Genomic DNA, 16,051 nt, shown 5'->3' on the forward strand with positions numbered 1-16,051 from the left:
CAGCGCGCCAAGGTGTCGACCCCTCACTCTCTCTCTCTCTTTTCGCAAACACACATATCTACACACAGTCAGGTCCTCTATCAGAGCTACTTTATGTTTGCCAGCTCCTCCCTTCCTCTGCCTGCCCAACAAAAACTCCTCTCTGAGCCCAACACCAGACAAAATGGCGTTTGAGCCTCCATGCCGCCTTCAAAAAGGAGAAATGCTGCATTCTAGTGGGAGCTGAGAGGCATTAAGTCACAAATCCATGATCATAATAAAACTGAAATGGAACAAACATTTATTGCAGAAATCCATGAAAAGTGAAAAACACAAATTGTAAAGCATGAGAAAACCCACAAGTCCTCTTAAATATGTACTGAATACGCTGGCTATCAACGTATTCTTCAAAATAAGGATATCGCAACATGATTAGAATGATAATCTGTTTCTAACTCTGAGATTTTTTCTTAAATAGCAGCTTTCCTTTAGGTTTGAGTAACAGGGACTTTTTGTGCTCCTCTATTCTTTTGGCCGCCTCCTGTTTTTCACTCCACACTTCCATTCCTCTGTCCATCTCCGAGCTCAGCATCACGATACGTCTCTGTGAGAAACAACGCAGAGGTTACAGACAGAATACACGTAGCAAACACAGAAGGAGTCACACGACGATGCTTGAAGAAAAGCTAATGTGCTGCTACTCACAGCTAAATCCTCCCTCTCTTGCTTTCTCCTCAGCTGTCCCTTCATTGGAGGTGCTGGTCTTCCATCTGTCCCGACAAACAAAGAAAAAAAAACACACATAAGAAATTACAAAGTGTGCTACAAGTAGATCACAACATTGTTGCCCTTTTCTCTAACTAATACAAGCCAAGGACAGGAAAATGACTTGGTAATAGCTTTATCACCTTGAATTTAATCATATCAATATTAAATGAACTCAATTACTCTACATAGAAACCCACTGCCTTCGTTATTTGAGCTCTGAAAATACGCCAGAATATGAATGAAAGTAAAGAATACCTGCATACGACCAATCAGGCAGATCTGTCAGAGGGCCATATTCTGTGCCGCTTCGGGCAAGTCCATGTCTGTAAGCATCAGATTATTATGAAACATAATGAAACGCAGTGATGCCGAAAAACAGGCAAATAGTGGTGGCTAATAGGGGCCGATCAGCTCACTTTAGCCCCACAGCAGGCTGACTCAGTCATGATGTACAAAACTACTCACACTGTGAGCCCATTAGCACACTTGTTTTGGTTTCTAATGCGTAATTAAATTATTACTACACTAGTCAAACAGAACACACCCCTTCATAGTGGATTTTAGCACTTCTTTTTATTTATTTCCACTGTGGTGATTGAGTCAATATATGGCATGGACATTGTCCTGAAAAATATTTCTGTAAAAAAATTCTGTTACACATTTGCAACTAAAATAAGTGTAGGATACTTATTTTAGTTGCAAATGTGTGAGATCAATTCAGTACAATTTTTTAATCTCAGTTTTCGCTCATATGGGCAACTCAGCATGAGCGTATTAAAAAACACTGTCACTGTGTCAATTAAACAGTAATTTATTGATGGTCCCCAAGAAGTCCCTTGCTGTTACCATGGTAACAACGGGTGTCACTCAACCAGGACTGATAGTTTAAAAGATCACCGCACCGACTTAGCGTTTTAGCACTTTTAAAAACATTGTCGAACTCAGGATGGCGAGTCTAAAAACAACATTAAAATCAACGCAGAAGAACCAGATATTGGACTTTATTCGCACACATTGTGGTCAAAACGTGGGACCAACATTACCCACAATTCAACTCGACTACCGACAATTCGTTCTGTTGTTCAGGTTGTTATGCTAGTAGCAGCTAATGTGAGCTAGCAGAGGCTAATATAGCGGTTAGCTGTCAGCATTAAGCCTGAAGCAGAGACAAGGAGCGGGCTATGTAAACTCACTTCAACTCCCAACTCTATTTTTTATTGTCAAACTTGTAGTCTTCGGGCCAATAGAGCCACAGCAGGCTTTACGCAACGTTTTTCAAGGTTTTGATGTGGAGAATCTTTTCTCCTTTAACGATTACAGCTTCCCCTTATCATGTCAGATAACCAGGAGATGTGGTGGTGCACAGTCCCAAACTAAACTAAATTATGACAAACACAGAAAACTGGAGATTTCGGAGAAGAAGAGTGAACTTACTCTTTCCTCCATTTCTCTCCAGCTTGTACTCCACACGTCATGCTGAACTGCCTGCTGGAGAGTCTCAATGCTGGAAAACAAGTACAGAAACAAAATAGACTCTGAAGCCACTTCTAGACAGCCACAATCATCTGAAATTCACAGCATACCCTCTTATTACTATATTATGATCATATGGGCTGATACAAGTCTGAAGTCAGTGAGTAAAAGAGCATTTATGTGGTTACTTTTCTCCTCAGTATGTCAGATTAACGCTATGCATGACAGAACTGTTAGCATCAACGTTAGCTTTGACAGTCAACGTTACTGTTTTTACGGTTGTTATTCAAGCAGAAACTGTTTCAAATGCAGAGACTGGTACAAGAAGGTACCTGAGGCAACGAAACTCAGCTTTAACGTTTTAGTGGTTCCACCTTATAACAGATTTAGTAAATAACCTCTGTCTCACCTGAACAGCACAACGTCCTCACGGGGGCCGCCATGTTGGCTGCACAATTTGGTGTTGACCACCAGGTGGGGCTGAAGATACACCGAGAGGGCCTGGCTGTTCGTTACTTTGTGCCTTTATTTTCAATGGAGTTTTTGATTTCTTTGTTGACTGAAAGTGGGATTTTAGAACTCAGACATGAAGAAAAAAAAGCTCCGAAAGTGACAATAAATTCTCATTTTGTGATGAAATAGTTTTGCCACTTTATTTGGCCGTTCAAACCTGTGTCCATTCATTTTTTTTTAATTGACCAGTGAGCAAGCAAGACAACCACCCCAGTGGTATCAAAGCTTCTAAAACAATAAGATATGTAAAAATCATAAGATATGATGAGATGAGATTTTCTCCAGTGGGAAAAATCAGGTGTTGCAGCAGCACAACTAGAAAACTAAATAGGTATAGAAAAAATGGAAGCATATAATATAATAAGTATAGAAATAAAAATAGAAACTATATAACAGCAGTTCTATGAAAGAGTTAGATCAATCACACATGGTATATTATTATTGTATCAGTTGGGCATGTAAGATTTTGTCTTTCTCACGGTTACATCAGGAGGCTTGCGCACTGTAGCATCTGATAAGGTGATGAATTACACCCTCTGGCGATGTTTAGCAGACTTCATTTCTTGAGTCCCGTCTTTGCTTTCTAGCGTTTATTTCTGTCTGTTCACTGACTACAATCCAGTGAGGCCTCCCAATTCTTCATGTGGTGGTTTGCTGACTGTCCTTAGCACGAGATCCAGATTTGGTAGGCATGCCTTAGTTATTTGGCCCTGTTCACTGGAAGAAGAAACTGAAAAAGTTTCCATTTTCAGGCTTATAAATAGTGTGCATGCATGTCTGTGGAATGGATGCAGGGTTTGTTGATGTCTTTTGAAGGATGTTTTTTTTGTTAGTTTTCTCTTTGTTGCTCTTGCACTTTCTTCTGTTTCTATCTATTGCACATGTTACATGTTGCTGCATGCATTTGAACGTAAAGCACACTGACTTACCTGTGTTTCATTTCATTAAAACATTAAAGGTTGCTTCACTAACTTTACATGCCAATCAGGTCATGAGAAGTAATTCCATAATGTTGCCTGAGGCTACGTCCACACAATACATTTTTATTTTAAAACGTTTTAAAACATAAATGATCTCCGTCTAGACGAGCGATTTAGCACTGTATCAGAAATAATCACCATTCATATAAACACAACTGAAAACATATATAATATGACAATTCACGTACACTGGGCATGTGAGTGCTGGTGTCTGGTGTTTGCCTCCTGCAGCAGTAGAAGCATCATAAAATAATAAAATAAAGCCAAAGCGCAAAAAACTGCAGTTCCTCAAATTGCCACTTGAGGCTGGTTCCAAACACAAGTCAGTCCCCATAGACCCCCATATTAAAATGCCCACATGTTTACAGCCTGGTACAAAAAACACTTCTGGTCTTTGTGGGTAAAGATGACTGTAGAGGGGTGAATTTTTATAAAACTCATTTACGTAAATTATAAAAAAAAGTCTTAAATTTATGAATAATTATGGGCATGGTCACAGTTAGCTGCTAGGTTTCAGCAACCAGGTTTCATTTGGCCCACTTCAGCTCCACCCACATTCCACCTCTTTGCCCATTTTTGGATTAGCCGGCAGTTTGGTGAAGTCAGGCACTGCCAGGATGGCGACTGCTGGAGCCACTGTAGCTTCACAGTGGCTCTTCATGAACCTGTGGCTGATCCACAGTCTGTGGATAAAATGCAGAGTTTAAGTGCACAACCTGAGATACAGATGTAATCTGTAATCCATTACTTCACAGCTGGTAGTCAGAACTCATACAGGCTGATGTTGTTTAATATCTTCCAGAAAAGGGTCATGTGATGGGCGCATGATGAATCAGGGAAGGACATGTCATGACTCATAGGACCCAATCAGGAAGCGACCGTAGGTGCCTGCAACGTTGTTTCCAAAAGTCTCCGTGTCCACTTGTCCAGACTGTATCACAGAAACTAATGATTTTTCCGTCTTATTTCATCCTCAGTCATCTTGTGACTGGATCAGATTTATTTTGGGACCCCTTTGGTGGTCCAGACCCTAGCTTTGGAGCCACTGGCCAAACGAAGGATGCTATCATGTTGTGTTACAGAAAGAGTGTGATCCACCTTGGACGTAAAGTCAGGGTCACAACCCTCTGTCCAATTTTGATCATTTTTTCTTGTTTAATCTGTCCCTTATGAGTCCCCAGTTTCATGGCAGTGCAATAAAACCCTGGAGTCCCCCCTTTACACTTCTGAATACTAAAATTACTCCAAATTAAAAAAAACAAATTTTCTCCGGAAAATTAAACAGATGATAATTGCGTTTGTGTGCAACGTGTTTGCATGTCTCCCATTTGAGGAAATAACTACACAAACACACACTCGGGGGGGAAATGGTGAGATAGCCGGTGAAGGAGACCTGGTGCGTCTGTCTGCAGGTATTCTCTCCCCTCGGTGCATTTCGCTGGAACACAAACGCAGACAGGGCACAGCCGCAGCTCTTCAAAGTATTGTTTTTGTATGAACTGCTCCGCCACTAAGCCCAGAAGAATTTCTCTGTTAGCTTTTCAGACAAGTTCCCACTCGCAGCCTATGAGGTAAACGCTGGAGCCTGCTGCAGGGACTCCGGTGAACCGCAGGGGCCATGAAAGGCTCCACACGGAGGGGGCTCCGGGGCAGACAGAGAGCTGACGAGCCTGTCCAAACACAGTTGTACTTTATCGGGCCTTGCTGCGTTTCTGTTGTGTCCGTTAACTGCCACAAACAGCCGGAATCGCGGCTGACTAACGCCGGCCCGTCCTGAAATAGTAGCGGGATGTTTACCCTGGATCCTCCTTGGAGAACTCAGACACGCCGAAAAAATTCGCCCGCCGCCTCACCTCGCCGTGTCCATGCGCGCATTCCACAGGCTGGTGGTACAATAAAGTAGTGCCGTTGCCTGAACGACGCAGTTTTTCCTGTGATTTAACTTATATGTTTGAAACGGCGATAGAGGAGGGGCTCAGATATTTTTTTCAACTTAAAGTAGCAATACTATAATATGAAATATTACAGTACAAGTAAAAGGCATGCACTTGAAATGCTGCTGGCATAAGTTAAAGGACACATTATGCAGAATATTCCCTGTCTTTGCCTCATACATCACATTAGTGTGTTGTTCTTGAATAATGTGTAGGCTGCATTTTAATGCATTTTAATGCAGCCAGCCGAGGTGGCAAAAATTAGCTGTGGGTCCCTGCTTAGCCCCAATTTGATTCAGTGCATTTTTATGAACATGCATCAAGAAAGCAAAATATAAACTGAATTAAGATCGGTGACAACGCAGGTGTTGCCTTACAGGCCCCAGTTTCTCTGCTTTAGCTGCAGAAAGTTCAACTGAATAAATTTGCAATTAAGATAAGATAAGATTAAACTTTATTTATCCCCACCTGGGGAAATTTGGGCACTACAGCAGCATGTGATAGCAGTTGGAAACAAAGATAGAAATATATATATATATATATATATGTGTGTGTGTGTGTGTGTGTACATATTATACAAATTATATATATGTAATACTCAAATGAAATTACCATAAACTAACTGCCTTCTGAAGCTTTATTTATACATAAAGCTAGAGCTATATAAATCATCTTTACCTGAGGTTTCTGATTAATTGTTTTAAAAACGGCCACAAATATGAAATTTATTTTATTTTTCCCTCTTTCACAGTCATCTGTCAGTCTGAACACCTAATAAAAGTTTCTCCCCTCTAAAACATTCACTTTTAAAGACCGCTTTATACTTCTACTCATTTCAAAGAGAAATACTGTACTGTTTACTTAACTTTACAGATTCCAAAAATGAACAAAACATATAAATTAACTAATATATATGATATATTGTGATATAGTAATTTACCTGGCAGTATGTAAAGTAGTTTATATACTTTGCCACCTGCATCATCAGTGATGCTTGCAACTTTATGCCTCACTAACCAAGTGATATATATTATTTTGAAATGGGCCATCCTACATCATGAGCATTTTTACTTTCAGTGCGTAAGTATTTTTTGATGCTAATACTTATGTTCTTTATTAAGTAAGATGTTAAATGCGGAACTTGTGCTTGCAGCAAAGTGTTTTTAAACTGTGGTGTTGCTACTTTTTCTGAAGTAGAAGATTAGATAGATAGATAGATAGATAGATAGATAGATAGATAGATAGATAGATAGATAGATAGATAGATAGATAGATAGATAGATACTTTATTTATCTCCAAGGAGAAATTTGCATAGAGTGCATTAGAATACTTCTTCCACACCCCACACACTTTAAGCCAAAAACACTGATGACATGACCTCAGTAGCAGCTTGGGCCTGGCGTGGGTTGAAGTCTTCATTTGAAATGGCAGAAACTCTGTGGGAACAGTTTGACACTTGTTACCTCAAGATGCTGCGGCTGGAAGCTTTGAGTTAGTTTTTCTACCAAACTAGTGGCTCCAAGCTCAGGAGAGTGAAGGTTAGAGCCTCATTTTTATTGAACTGCATGATGTTTTGTACAGAGCAGGTCTCGGCGGAGTGGTCACATCCACTGGGGGAGTTTTGCGTATGAATGACGAAACAGCCATGGCTGGTGGAAAGGTGTTCCGGCCCGTTTAGGGAAACGAGCCGCCGCTGACTGATAAAGGCGCAGTGCTGCGTCAAGCGCAACAGACCGACAGAACGCCAAGTAACGGGCCCTCCCTTCAAAATAGAAGCGAATATAGTGCCGCTTTCTATAAAGGAAGCGGATGAATAACCATCTTGATATCACGAGCCACAAAAATATGTCTAAATATTAAGCAAGCCTGTATCTTATATGTGAGCCGAAACCAAAGCTGTGCCGCGGATTGTTTAATGTTTTGTTTCGTTTAAATATAACGGTCGCTCAGAAGGAGTTTATTTTGAAAAGCTGTAACCGGAACAATCTTTCTGCGCCGTAGCTAACTCGACGCTGTTGTAAAAAAAAAGAAAAAAGAGGGGGGAGGTAAGCAATTATTTAGGGGGAAGAAAGAAAGAAACAAAGTTGTCGACCGTGCAGCGCACACGGGGAGGGATTTTATTTATCTCGAGCGACTCGTTTAGCCCAGCACCGGTCTGCTGGGATGTAGCTGTAACGGAGCACCGCTTTCCCCCGTTTCCGTCTCTCACTCCAAACTTTTCCGCTACTATTTCGCCTGAGTCCCGGCCAGGATTTCTGCTCTGAAAACGGGAATGATAGAAGCAGCCGAGCCCCGGCGGATGGACGGACGGACCGAGGAGTCTAGCGAGTGCCGTGTGTCCGTTTTCCGTCGGCCGAGTTGAAGGTTTGATCGCGTTTTTTAAAACATTTTTTCCGGACGCATTTCATCCTGAGATGAATGGCAGAAGTCGGGTGAAGTCGGCTATCTGTGCGCGAGCGGATTTCTTTTCTTGTCTACACTGGACCCACATGAAGTGATCCTGCATCCCGCTGAACCTCTCCGCTTTGTGCCCCCCCTCCCCTTTTTTTTTTAAACAAGACAATTCAAACGGAGAGATACACCCCCAACACACACACCGCACCGGACAACCGAGACTCTAAACCTGACTGAAGTGCTGTGCAGACAGTTGAACCAGCAGAGAGGATGCAGATGTGGAGCCACATGAGGGTCCACAAAGGAGGCCCTCCACGACCGTAGGTCACGCCGAAGTGTCCTGGATGTATGTTTCTCCTGCTTCCTGGCTGGATTGACTTGAATTAATTGCCTAATAATCCAATGGATTCTTCCTCACCACAGCCTACCTGTGCCTGCTGTGGATTTTCCACATGAGGGCAAACCAGATGACTCAGAGGACTTAAGTCATGTAACCACCCTGAAATGTCTTAAAGGTCTTATTTATCTGTTTCGTATTTATTGTGTGTATATAAGGGGTCCTTTTTTTATTTTTTTGAGTTTTGTGCTAGATTCAAGGCCAGTTAAAACTTTTTTTGTAAGGATTTAAAAGCTGCCATTTCATCTGTCGTAGTGAAAACTGTAGTATTACTTGAACGCCTTTGTTCTGCTGTACATCCACCCACGCTGTATTTGAGCACGTTGATCTATAACTTAAAGAGGGAGCTGTAGGGCTTGACTTTGTCCGGACAGGTAAAAGCACACGAGAAGGCGTCGTCATGGACAGGCCGATAAGCAAGTTGTTGGAGAAGTTAAAGCTGACGGACTCTGGCAGTGTGAAATTCAACAGCTCAAAGAAAAAACACGACTCTGCCAACAACTCTAATAACAGCAACGCCAACACTGGCATCTCCGGAGGCAGCGGTGGGGGCAGCGGTCTGCCACTAGCTCCCAGCTCTGCAGCTGCCTCGCCCTCAAGACCCGGCCAGTTCTCGCTTGCCTCTGCAACCACAAGCGATGCATGTGTTCCAGCGAGTGGGAGAGGAGGAGGAGGAGGAGGGATGGGAATGCCTCCCTCTCAGCTCCTCACCCCACCGCCGTCTTCCTCCACGGTGGGTGCCATACCTCCAGATGGTGAGCAGCCAATTCACCCTTCTACCTTGGCGCCACTGAGGCGTCGCTCCCCCCAGCAGAGAGCTTCCTGTTACCTGGGCGAAGGCGTGGATTCCCACCTCAGGCGTGAGTCTGGCCTGGGCCCCGATTGTGACCCCCTGGGGGCGTTTGGCTCCAAGGCGTCCCTCAATCAACGGCGCTACTCCCTGGAGCTCCAGCAACTGGTCAGACGGCAGCAGCTCCTCTCGCAGCCGCCGCCACTCTCTGTTCCCCCGCCGTACCCCGCCGCCTCGGGCTATGGGTCAGCTCCCAGAGGTGGAGGCGGCCTGTCAGAGCCTGGCTACCTCTCCGAGCCTGAGAGGCACAAACGCCTCTCCCTCCAGGAAGCTCTGTTTTACAAACGCCTGAGCACTGGCAGCGAACTGTGGGAGAGCACCAGGCCTGCATCCCTCTCTCATCCACCACATCGCACGTCTGATGTGACCGGAGGAGGTGTAGGGGGAGGCTTCTTTTATCCCCCAGGACCAACCCTGAGCCCATGTTCGTCATTCAGCCTCCAGGAGTCGGTGCTGGTCAGCCCCAGGTCCAGCTTTGCCTCCAGCACGGCCAGCGGCGGCGGGGGAGGGAGCCCCATGGGGAGCCGCTGCAGCAGCAACCGGACCAGTGGCATCAGTCTGGGCTATGACTCTCGCTACTCCGCCTCTGGAGGCCTCCCTCCTCAGCAGCAGTCTCCCTCCATGCAGACGGGGGGCTCTGCGGCTGGTTATGGGGCTGCAGGCAGGGCCGGGGTCACCCCTGTGGAGGCCTGGACTCAATACCTGGACGGAGGGATGCGTCCAGGGGCCCATGATAGCCGACACTCCTACCCACCTGCTGTTGGAAGTCCAGGAGCAGTGTGCTACCAGGCTGGCCCAGAGTGGTGGGATGAGCAGCAGGCCGGAGTGAGAGGCAAAGATGGGGGTGTGATGGGAGACAGGGCCAGATACTCAGATCTGCCTGGCACCCGGTACCAGGAAGAGCTCACCCGGCTTCTACTGAGAGATGCAGCGCTGGAAGGTGAGGGGTTCCTGGAGGGCCTGGTGCTGAAGGAGTCCCTGGCCCTGACGGCTCTTTCCAAGCCGAGCACAACAACACTGGGGTCTTGCTCAGCCGGAGGGCCGGCCAAACCTCAGGAGGATCCAGGGGTCGGAGCTGGAAGGGAGGCCACGGAGAACCGCCAGGAGTTCTTTGGTAAGATCTGTTTTTAACAATAGTTTTCAGGCTACACGGCGGAAACAGGAAAGTGAGGAGAAAGGTAGCCAGAATACAAGTTAAACAGAGCTGCATTTAACACAAATTGCAAAATCACATCCCTAATTTGAGCCAGCCCCGTCACTGTTCATGCACGGCATCCCATGCATTCATAATGGAGCGCTGGGTCGCCCAGCATCCGCCCTCGGTGTGTTATTATTGTCCTCCTCACTGCCTGGTGTCAGATCACAGGTTTCCCTCTAAATGAAAGGGCTGTATGGATGGGTGCACGGCTGGATGGACGGACAGATTAATAGTTGAAAGAGTGTATGGATGGATGGTGCATTGGAACCTGTAGAGACATGCACGGTTGCAGCACGCAAAGCAAGAGGGGGGAAATTAAAAAAAAAAAAGCACTCTGGCTTGAAGAAGCTGATCCAAGTAGATATGGCTGAAGAGAAGAAAAGAACAGATAAAAAATATTTATTTATATATATATTTATACTGATTCAGGCTCCCACCTGTAGCCAAAACATCAGACAGAGTCAGCTGATGTTCCAAGACTTTGCCAATTTGCTCCAGTGTGGTGGACGTGGAGGGGCTAATGCAGCGTACCTACATGGCCATTAAACAGCAAAATTCTGCTGTAACACTCAGACACAAATTACATGGTTCCATATAAACACAGCTCCGACCATTACTGTGAGTCACAGAAGATTAGGGCTCAGGATGTGTGTGTCTTTGTGTGTGTGTGTGTAGCACAGAGTGTGTTACGGTGGCCGGATGAATATGTGTGTTTGCGTGTATATTGTTTCTCTGTGGCAGGGTGTGTTTTCCCCCGAGTGACTTCAGGCCACAGTAACGCAGTGTGTGTGTGTGAGTGAGTCATGTGTGTGTGTGTGTGTGTGTGTGTGTGTGTGTGCTGGTGTGTGTAATGCTGCCTTGGCGTGTGCAGGGGCGGTGTGCTGTAGCCTGTTCCTCCGCTCAGGTATGTGTGCCCGGAGGGGACATACAATACTGTACTCCTGTCAGCCATTAGGACAAAATCAGAAGCTCTGAGCCGTGAAGACAGACGCTCTGCTGACACACACGCACCTGTGTTAACGCTGCGCAAAGCCAATGCTCGCAATTAAAAAAAGAAAGTAAAACAGAAAAATATTGTCCCATAACGCAAGAAACTGGAGAGTTGATGATTTTGTCCCAAAATTCAAAAGAATAATGTATAAACACACAAAAGTATTCATGTAATTTCTATTCTTGTGCTTCTTAAATGAGTTTAAAGTACAAGAAGGAGTACAAATGCACAAATCTTTCAATTTAAAGTGTCAAAATGTTGTTTTTTGTGCCATTTGGTGAGTTCAAATGAGCTTTATTCCTCACAACTCTTGTTGGGCGTGAACACTAAAAGCCTCTTTAAATGTAAAGAGAGTCCCTGAATGCTGTCCCAGTCGCCTGAGCCAGCTCCGTCCCGGCTTCGTCTATATGAAGCAGCTTCAGACGTTAAATTTAAAGCCTTGAGCTTGAGCCTCGGGCCCTTTTGGTTTCTGGCTTTGGCAGAGACTTGCGCCTGTTCCTAAATATCGAAGGGACTGTCCAAGAGTGTAGGCATTCTTGATTTGTGTGGCACTCCCTCAGCCACATTAGAGAGGGAAAAAAAAAAAAAAAAAAACGCGGGCAGACCCTTAAATAGATCACAGGAGCGCTGTCGCTCGGACCACCACGCCACTTTTCCACTTTACATGCAGTGCCCTGAACACGCTCGTGGACTGAACTGTGTCCTGTTAGACGGGGAACACATGCAGACATTAGTTTGCTGTAAAGGTTGCTTGGCTTTAAGTGTGTGTGCTCGAGAGGTGTTTTTTGTTTGTTTACAGCCGTCGAGCAGCAAAAGTAGAGCGCATGCCAGTTTTGACCTAGAGATTGTTTACTTTCCTGGTCTTAACTGATATGTCAGCGGAGCCCTTATACCTGACACCAAACTGGGGGGAAAAAAACATCTGCCATTAACTAATGATTTAAAGGAAGCAGCAGAAGGGATCATTTTTGTAATTTACTAATTTTGTTGTTTCCTGAGGTAGTTGAGGCTCCCACCAGCGGGGGAAAGTACAATCTTTTTTAATCTCCAAATTGCTCCAATTGTGGGGTTTAAAGTCAAATTTTAAAGTCTTAAAGTGGAAGAAAAAAAAAAAAAAAAAAACCTCCAGAAGAAAGAGTTTATTTTCTGGAACCGCTGCCAAAAAGTCAGATCCGGTGGAGTTTCCCTTTAATGACAGGGCTTCAGCAGAGACACTGGAGTGGATGAGCAAACAGGCTGGCATGGGTAACTGGGCTTTAACTGTGTGAAAATCCCCTAGGTGGTGCGAACGAGAGGATTTACAAGTGTTGACACTTTGTGTGGAGTTGGATTTCAGACACATCCTCTTGGAATGCGTCGTAAACGGAGTGCTAAGAGCCGCTGAGCGATTACTCTCGACTAAATGCATGTTTGTGTCCGTTGTGTTTTCCCCGCTGTGCCGGCAGGAACCTGCGTGAAGTGTGGGAAAGGCGTGTACGGGGCGGATAACGCCTGCCAGGCTCTGGATAGCCTCTATCACACGCGCTGCTTCACCTGTGTGTCCTGCGGTGAGTACCCCATCCTCCAACCCCCCCACCTCCGCAGACACAGCAGTGATCATTTCAAGTATTTGAGCTTAATCTCTATCGCCCACGCCTTTTCTAAAGGCCATTTTTAACCACTTACTGTTAAAATGTCCTGACTTTATCATGCTGCCGTTCCTCTCACCCCGCAGGACGCACCCTGAGAAACAAGGACTTCTACAATGTCAATGGTTCTGTGTACTGTAAAGAGGATTACATGGTAAGAGCTGAGGTCAAGGCGTGTTTTGTCATCCATCTCACACACACACACACACACACACACGCACGCACACACACACACACACACACACACACACACACACACACACACTCAGACATGTTCAGAGTCAGAGGATTGATTTTCCACTAATGGTAATCTCTTTGTTGTAATTACAGTTTTCAGGATTCCAGGCTGCTGCTGAGAAGTGTAGTGTGTGTGGCCACCTTATTCTCGAACAGGTGAGGTGTGTGTGTGTGTGTGTGTGTGTGTGAGAACAGGCCACACGAAGAAGAGCTCAAAACCCTCGAAACTCTCTGACTTATCTTAGATTTAAAGGGAATATACTCATAACGCTTAACCTCCCCTGTGTAATTTTTAGTCCTTTGTGTCCTGTGTTTCCCAGAATGCCTTTCAAGAACCCCCCCCAGAGGATAGAGAAATTCAGTGACATTTTTTTGTTGGCTCCTCTTCGGGTTCCCACGGCAGATTCTCAGTGGAATGTTTGCCTTTGGGTTTTTTGATAAATAAAGAAATAAGGCTCTTTAGCGATTAGCTTAAAACTTTTACATAATACCCATAATATAAACAGAAATCTCACAGTGAGTCTGCATCATTCGCTGCATCGTTCAAATGGTTTAACCACAGAGTACAAATGTTTGGAGCGTGTTGGTGCAAGAGTTTAAAGGGGGGGACAAAAAGCATTTCTGTCATAATTTGTAGCTGAATTGGAAATACTGCCACTTTTGGGCCTTTGCTGAATTAAGGACAGTTAAGCTTGTTGGTATGACAGTGTGGTAATTACTGATCATGCAGCTGCGTCATTAAAGATACAGAAAGACCATGAATTGTTCAGGGATTTCCAGTTGATCTACTTCAGGACCCGGCGTTCTCTAAAATCTGCAGACAAATATTGATAACTACTTTGAAGCCTTGCAAAAGCTGGGACGCATTCAGAGGTTTACATTAGAGGAGAAAAATGTAGAAAACCAGATTAAGTTACCTGGAAATGGATTTGCGGAACCACTGCAGCTTGCGAAATGAAGCTGTCTTACAAATTATATGTATTATAATGAAAAAACACTCTGAAAGAAAACGAGACAAGAAATGTTTGAAAAAACTTTTTTTTTTTTAATTCCTCCAATCACGCTTGGCCCTCAGATCCTGCAGGCTCTTGGGAACTCGTACCACCCCGGCTGTTTTCGCTGCGTGTTGTGCTCCAAGGCTCTGGATGGGGTGCCGTTCACCGTGGACCATCACAGCAAAATCTACTGCGTGGCAGACTACAACAAGTGAGACTTTTAAATGCCCTGTATGCATCCTGGTACTGTAGCCCGGCAGCTCTTAATCTTTCTATATTTTATTCTGCGTACGAATGTATAAACAGGGCCGTTCAGTTTTTGCATGTGTAACATTTAAAGAATGTCCCTTACTCATCCCACCTCCCTCAGACGTGACTCAACTGCGTGAGTGCTGCTGGTTCCTCCACTAAATAAACTTTCTCCTGTCGTCCTGCAGGACTTTTGCCCCAAAGTGTGCTGCCTGTTTACAACCCATCTTACCTACTGAGGTGAGTACAAGTGTATTTATGCACATGTCCTTTAGTGCTGGCTGGAGGCGTATTCTTATTTATTTCTCTTGCAGCTAACTTGGAACATTATGTGCCAGTAGGTTGTTTTCAGTTTTTTTTTTTAACAACCAGAGTAATAAAGAAGCCGTTTCAGGCCATCGCAAAAGAGTATTTCAAAATTAGTTTATCTCGCATAGATTTCTGGTGATTCACGCTTTTCTGCTGCAGCTTAGTGCGACAAAAAGTCAAAACAAGCCGGACTCTGACCTCTCTGACGTCCCCCATTTTCTCCTCTTTTGTGTCTCAGGGCAGTGAAGAGATCCTCAGGGTTGTCTCTATGAACAAGGACTATCACTTTGAGTGCTACCACTGTGAGGTGAGTGAACCTCCCCAGACAAACGTGTTTATTTTGTCCCTCTGTGTCCTAAAATATCACATTAGAGTGCAGAAAATCAAAGCTTCAGACGACTCTGCCCAGACTTTTGTTATGGAGCGTGTGGATGGCTGACCTCCCTCCTTCTGTGTGCATTCCTGTCCTTATCTGCGTCTTCTCCCCCCCCCCTCAGGAGTGTGGTAAGCAGCTCTCCGATAAGCCCGGCTCGCAGTGCTTCCCCCTGGACTCTCATCTCCTCTGCCACTCCTGTCACATGAGCAGACTGTGCGCCACACATAACATTCCCCCTCACAACGCACACTGACCGGCGCCTATGCAGCTGCGGATGTTCTGAAAAAGCTGGTCTTAACACGCTGTCGTTATCATGTGCTTTTGCTCGGTCTTTTCCTTCAAGATGAAACTGCTGATATTAAGACATTTCCTCTGACTCACTTTCATTTTGTCTTTGACTTGGCTCAGTCCCCTTTGTCACTTGTACTGCCTGCTGTACTTCTTGTACTATTACTGTACCATAGTTATAAGGGAACGGGAAAGAAACTACTGCTTTTTTACCCCAGTGTGGCTACTGTTTGCTGTAGAAGAACAAGGGATTTTGCTTAACTGTTTTGTACATATATTATCGCTAGCAAACATTTTGCACTTAAATTTGATTTTACTGTAAGAGATTTGTTACGTGAATCTGTTAAATGGGGAAATACATTACTGTAATTTCTGTATGTTGTAATAAATATTTTCTTTTGCGTTCAACGTCCTGCCTCTAAGTATTAGGTTTGAATTTTAAATGGGTTCAGTACAACAAATCTTCCATGATTCAAAAACAAAAGCAGACA

The 16,051-nt window shown here is 44.6% G+C and overlaps 2 protein-coding genes across 2 annotated transcripts; one reads left to right on the forward strand and one right to left on the reverse strand.

Moving 5' to 3' along the window:
- Positions 1-263: 263 nt before the first annotated feature.
- mrpl52 (mitochondrial ribosomal protein L52) lies at positions 264-2,664 on the reverse strand. The gene is made up of 5 exons (XM_041965495.1): positions 2,630-2,664; positions 2,182-2,251; positions 1,003-1,070; positions 685-749; positions 264-583 (listed from the first exon to the last, which is right to left on the reverse strand). The coding sequence occupies exons 1-5, from the start codon at positions 2,661-2,663 to the stop codon at positions 431-433; spliced, it is 390 nt and encodes a 129-aa protein (XP_041821429.1). The 5' UTR covers position 2,664; the 3' UTR covers positions 264-430.
- A 5,041-nt stretch (positions 2,665-7,705) lies between these two features.
- ajuba (ajuba LIM protein) lies at positions 7,706-16,050 on the forward strand. The gene is made up of 8 exons (XM_041965781.1): positions 7,706-10,403; positions 12,924-13,025; positions 13,193-13,260; positions 13,437-13,499; positions 14,419-14,549; positions 14,776-14,827; positions 15,135-15,203; positions 15,394-16,050. The coding sequence occupies exons 1-8, from the start codon at positions 8,840-8,842 to the stop codon at positions 15,523-15,525; spliced, it is 2,181 nt and encodes a 726-aa protein (XP_041821715.1). The 5' UTR covers positions 7,706-8,839; the 3' UTR covers positions 15,526-16,050.
- Position 16,051: the final 1 nt, after the last annotated feature.

Source organism: Chelmon rostratus, chromosome 23 (assembly GCF_017976325.1).
Source record: "Chelmon rostratus isolate fCheRos1 chromosome 23, fCheRos1.pri, whole genome shotgun sequence".
In the NCBI taxonomy this organism is placed as follows: Eukaryota; Metazoa; Chordata; class Actinopteri; order Chaetodontiformes; family Chaetodontidae; genus Chelmon; species Chelmon rostratus.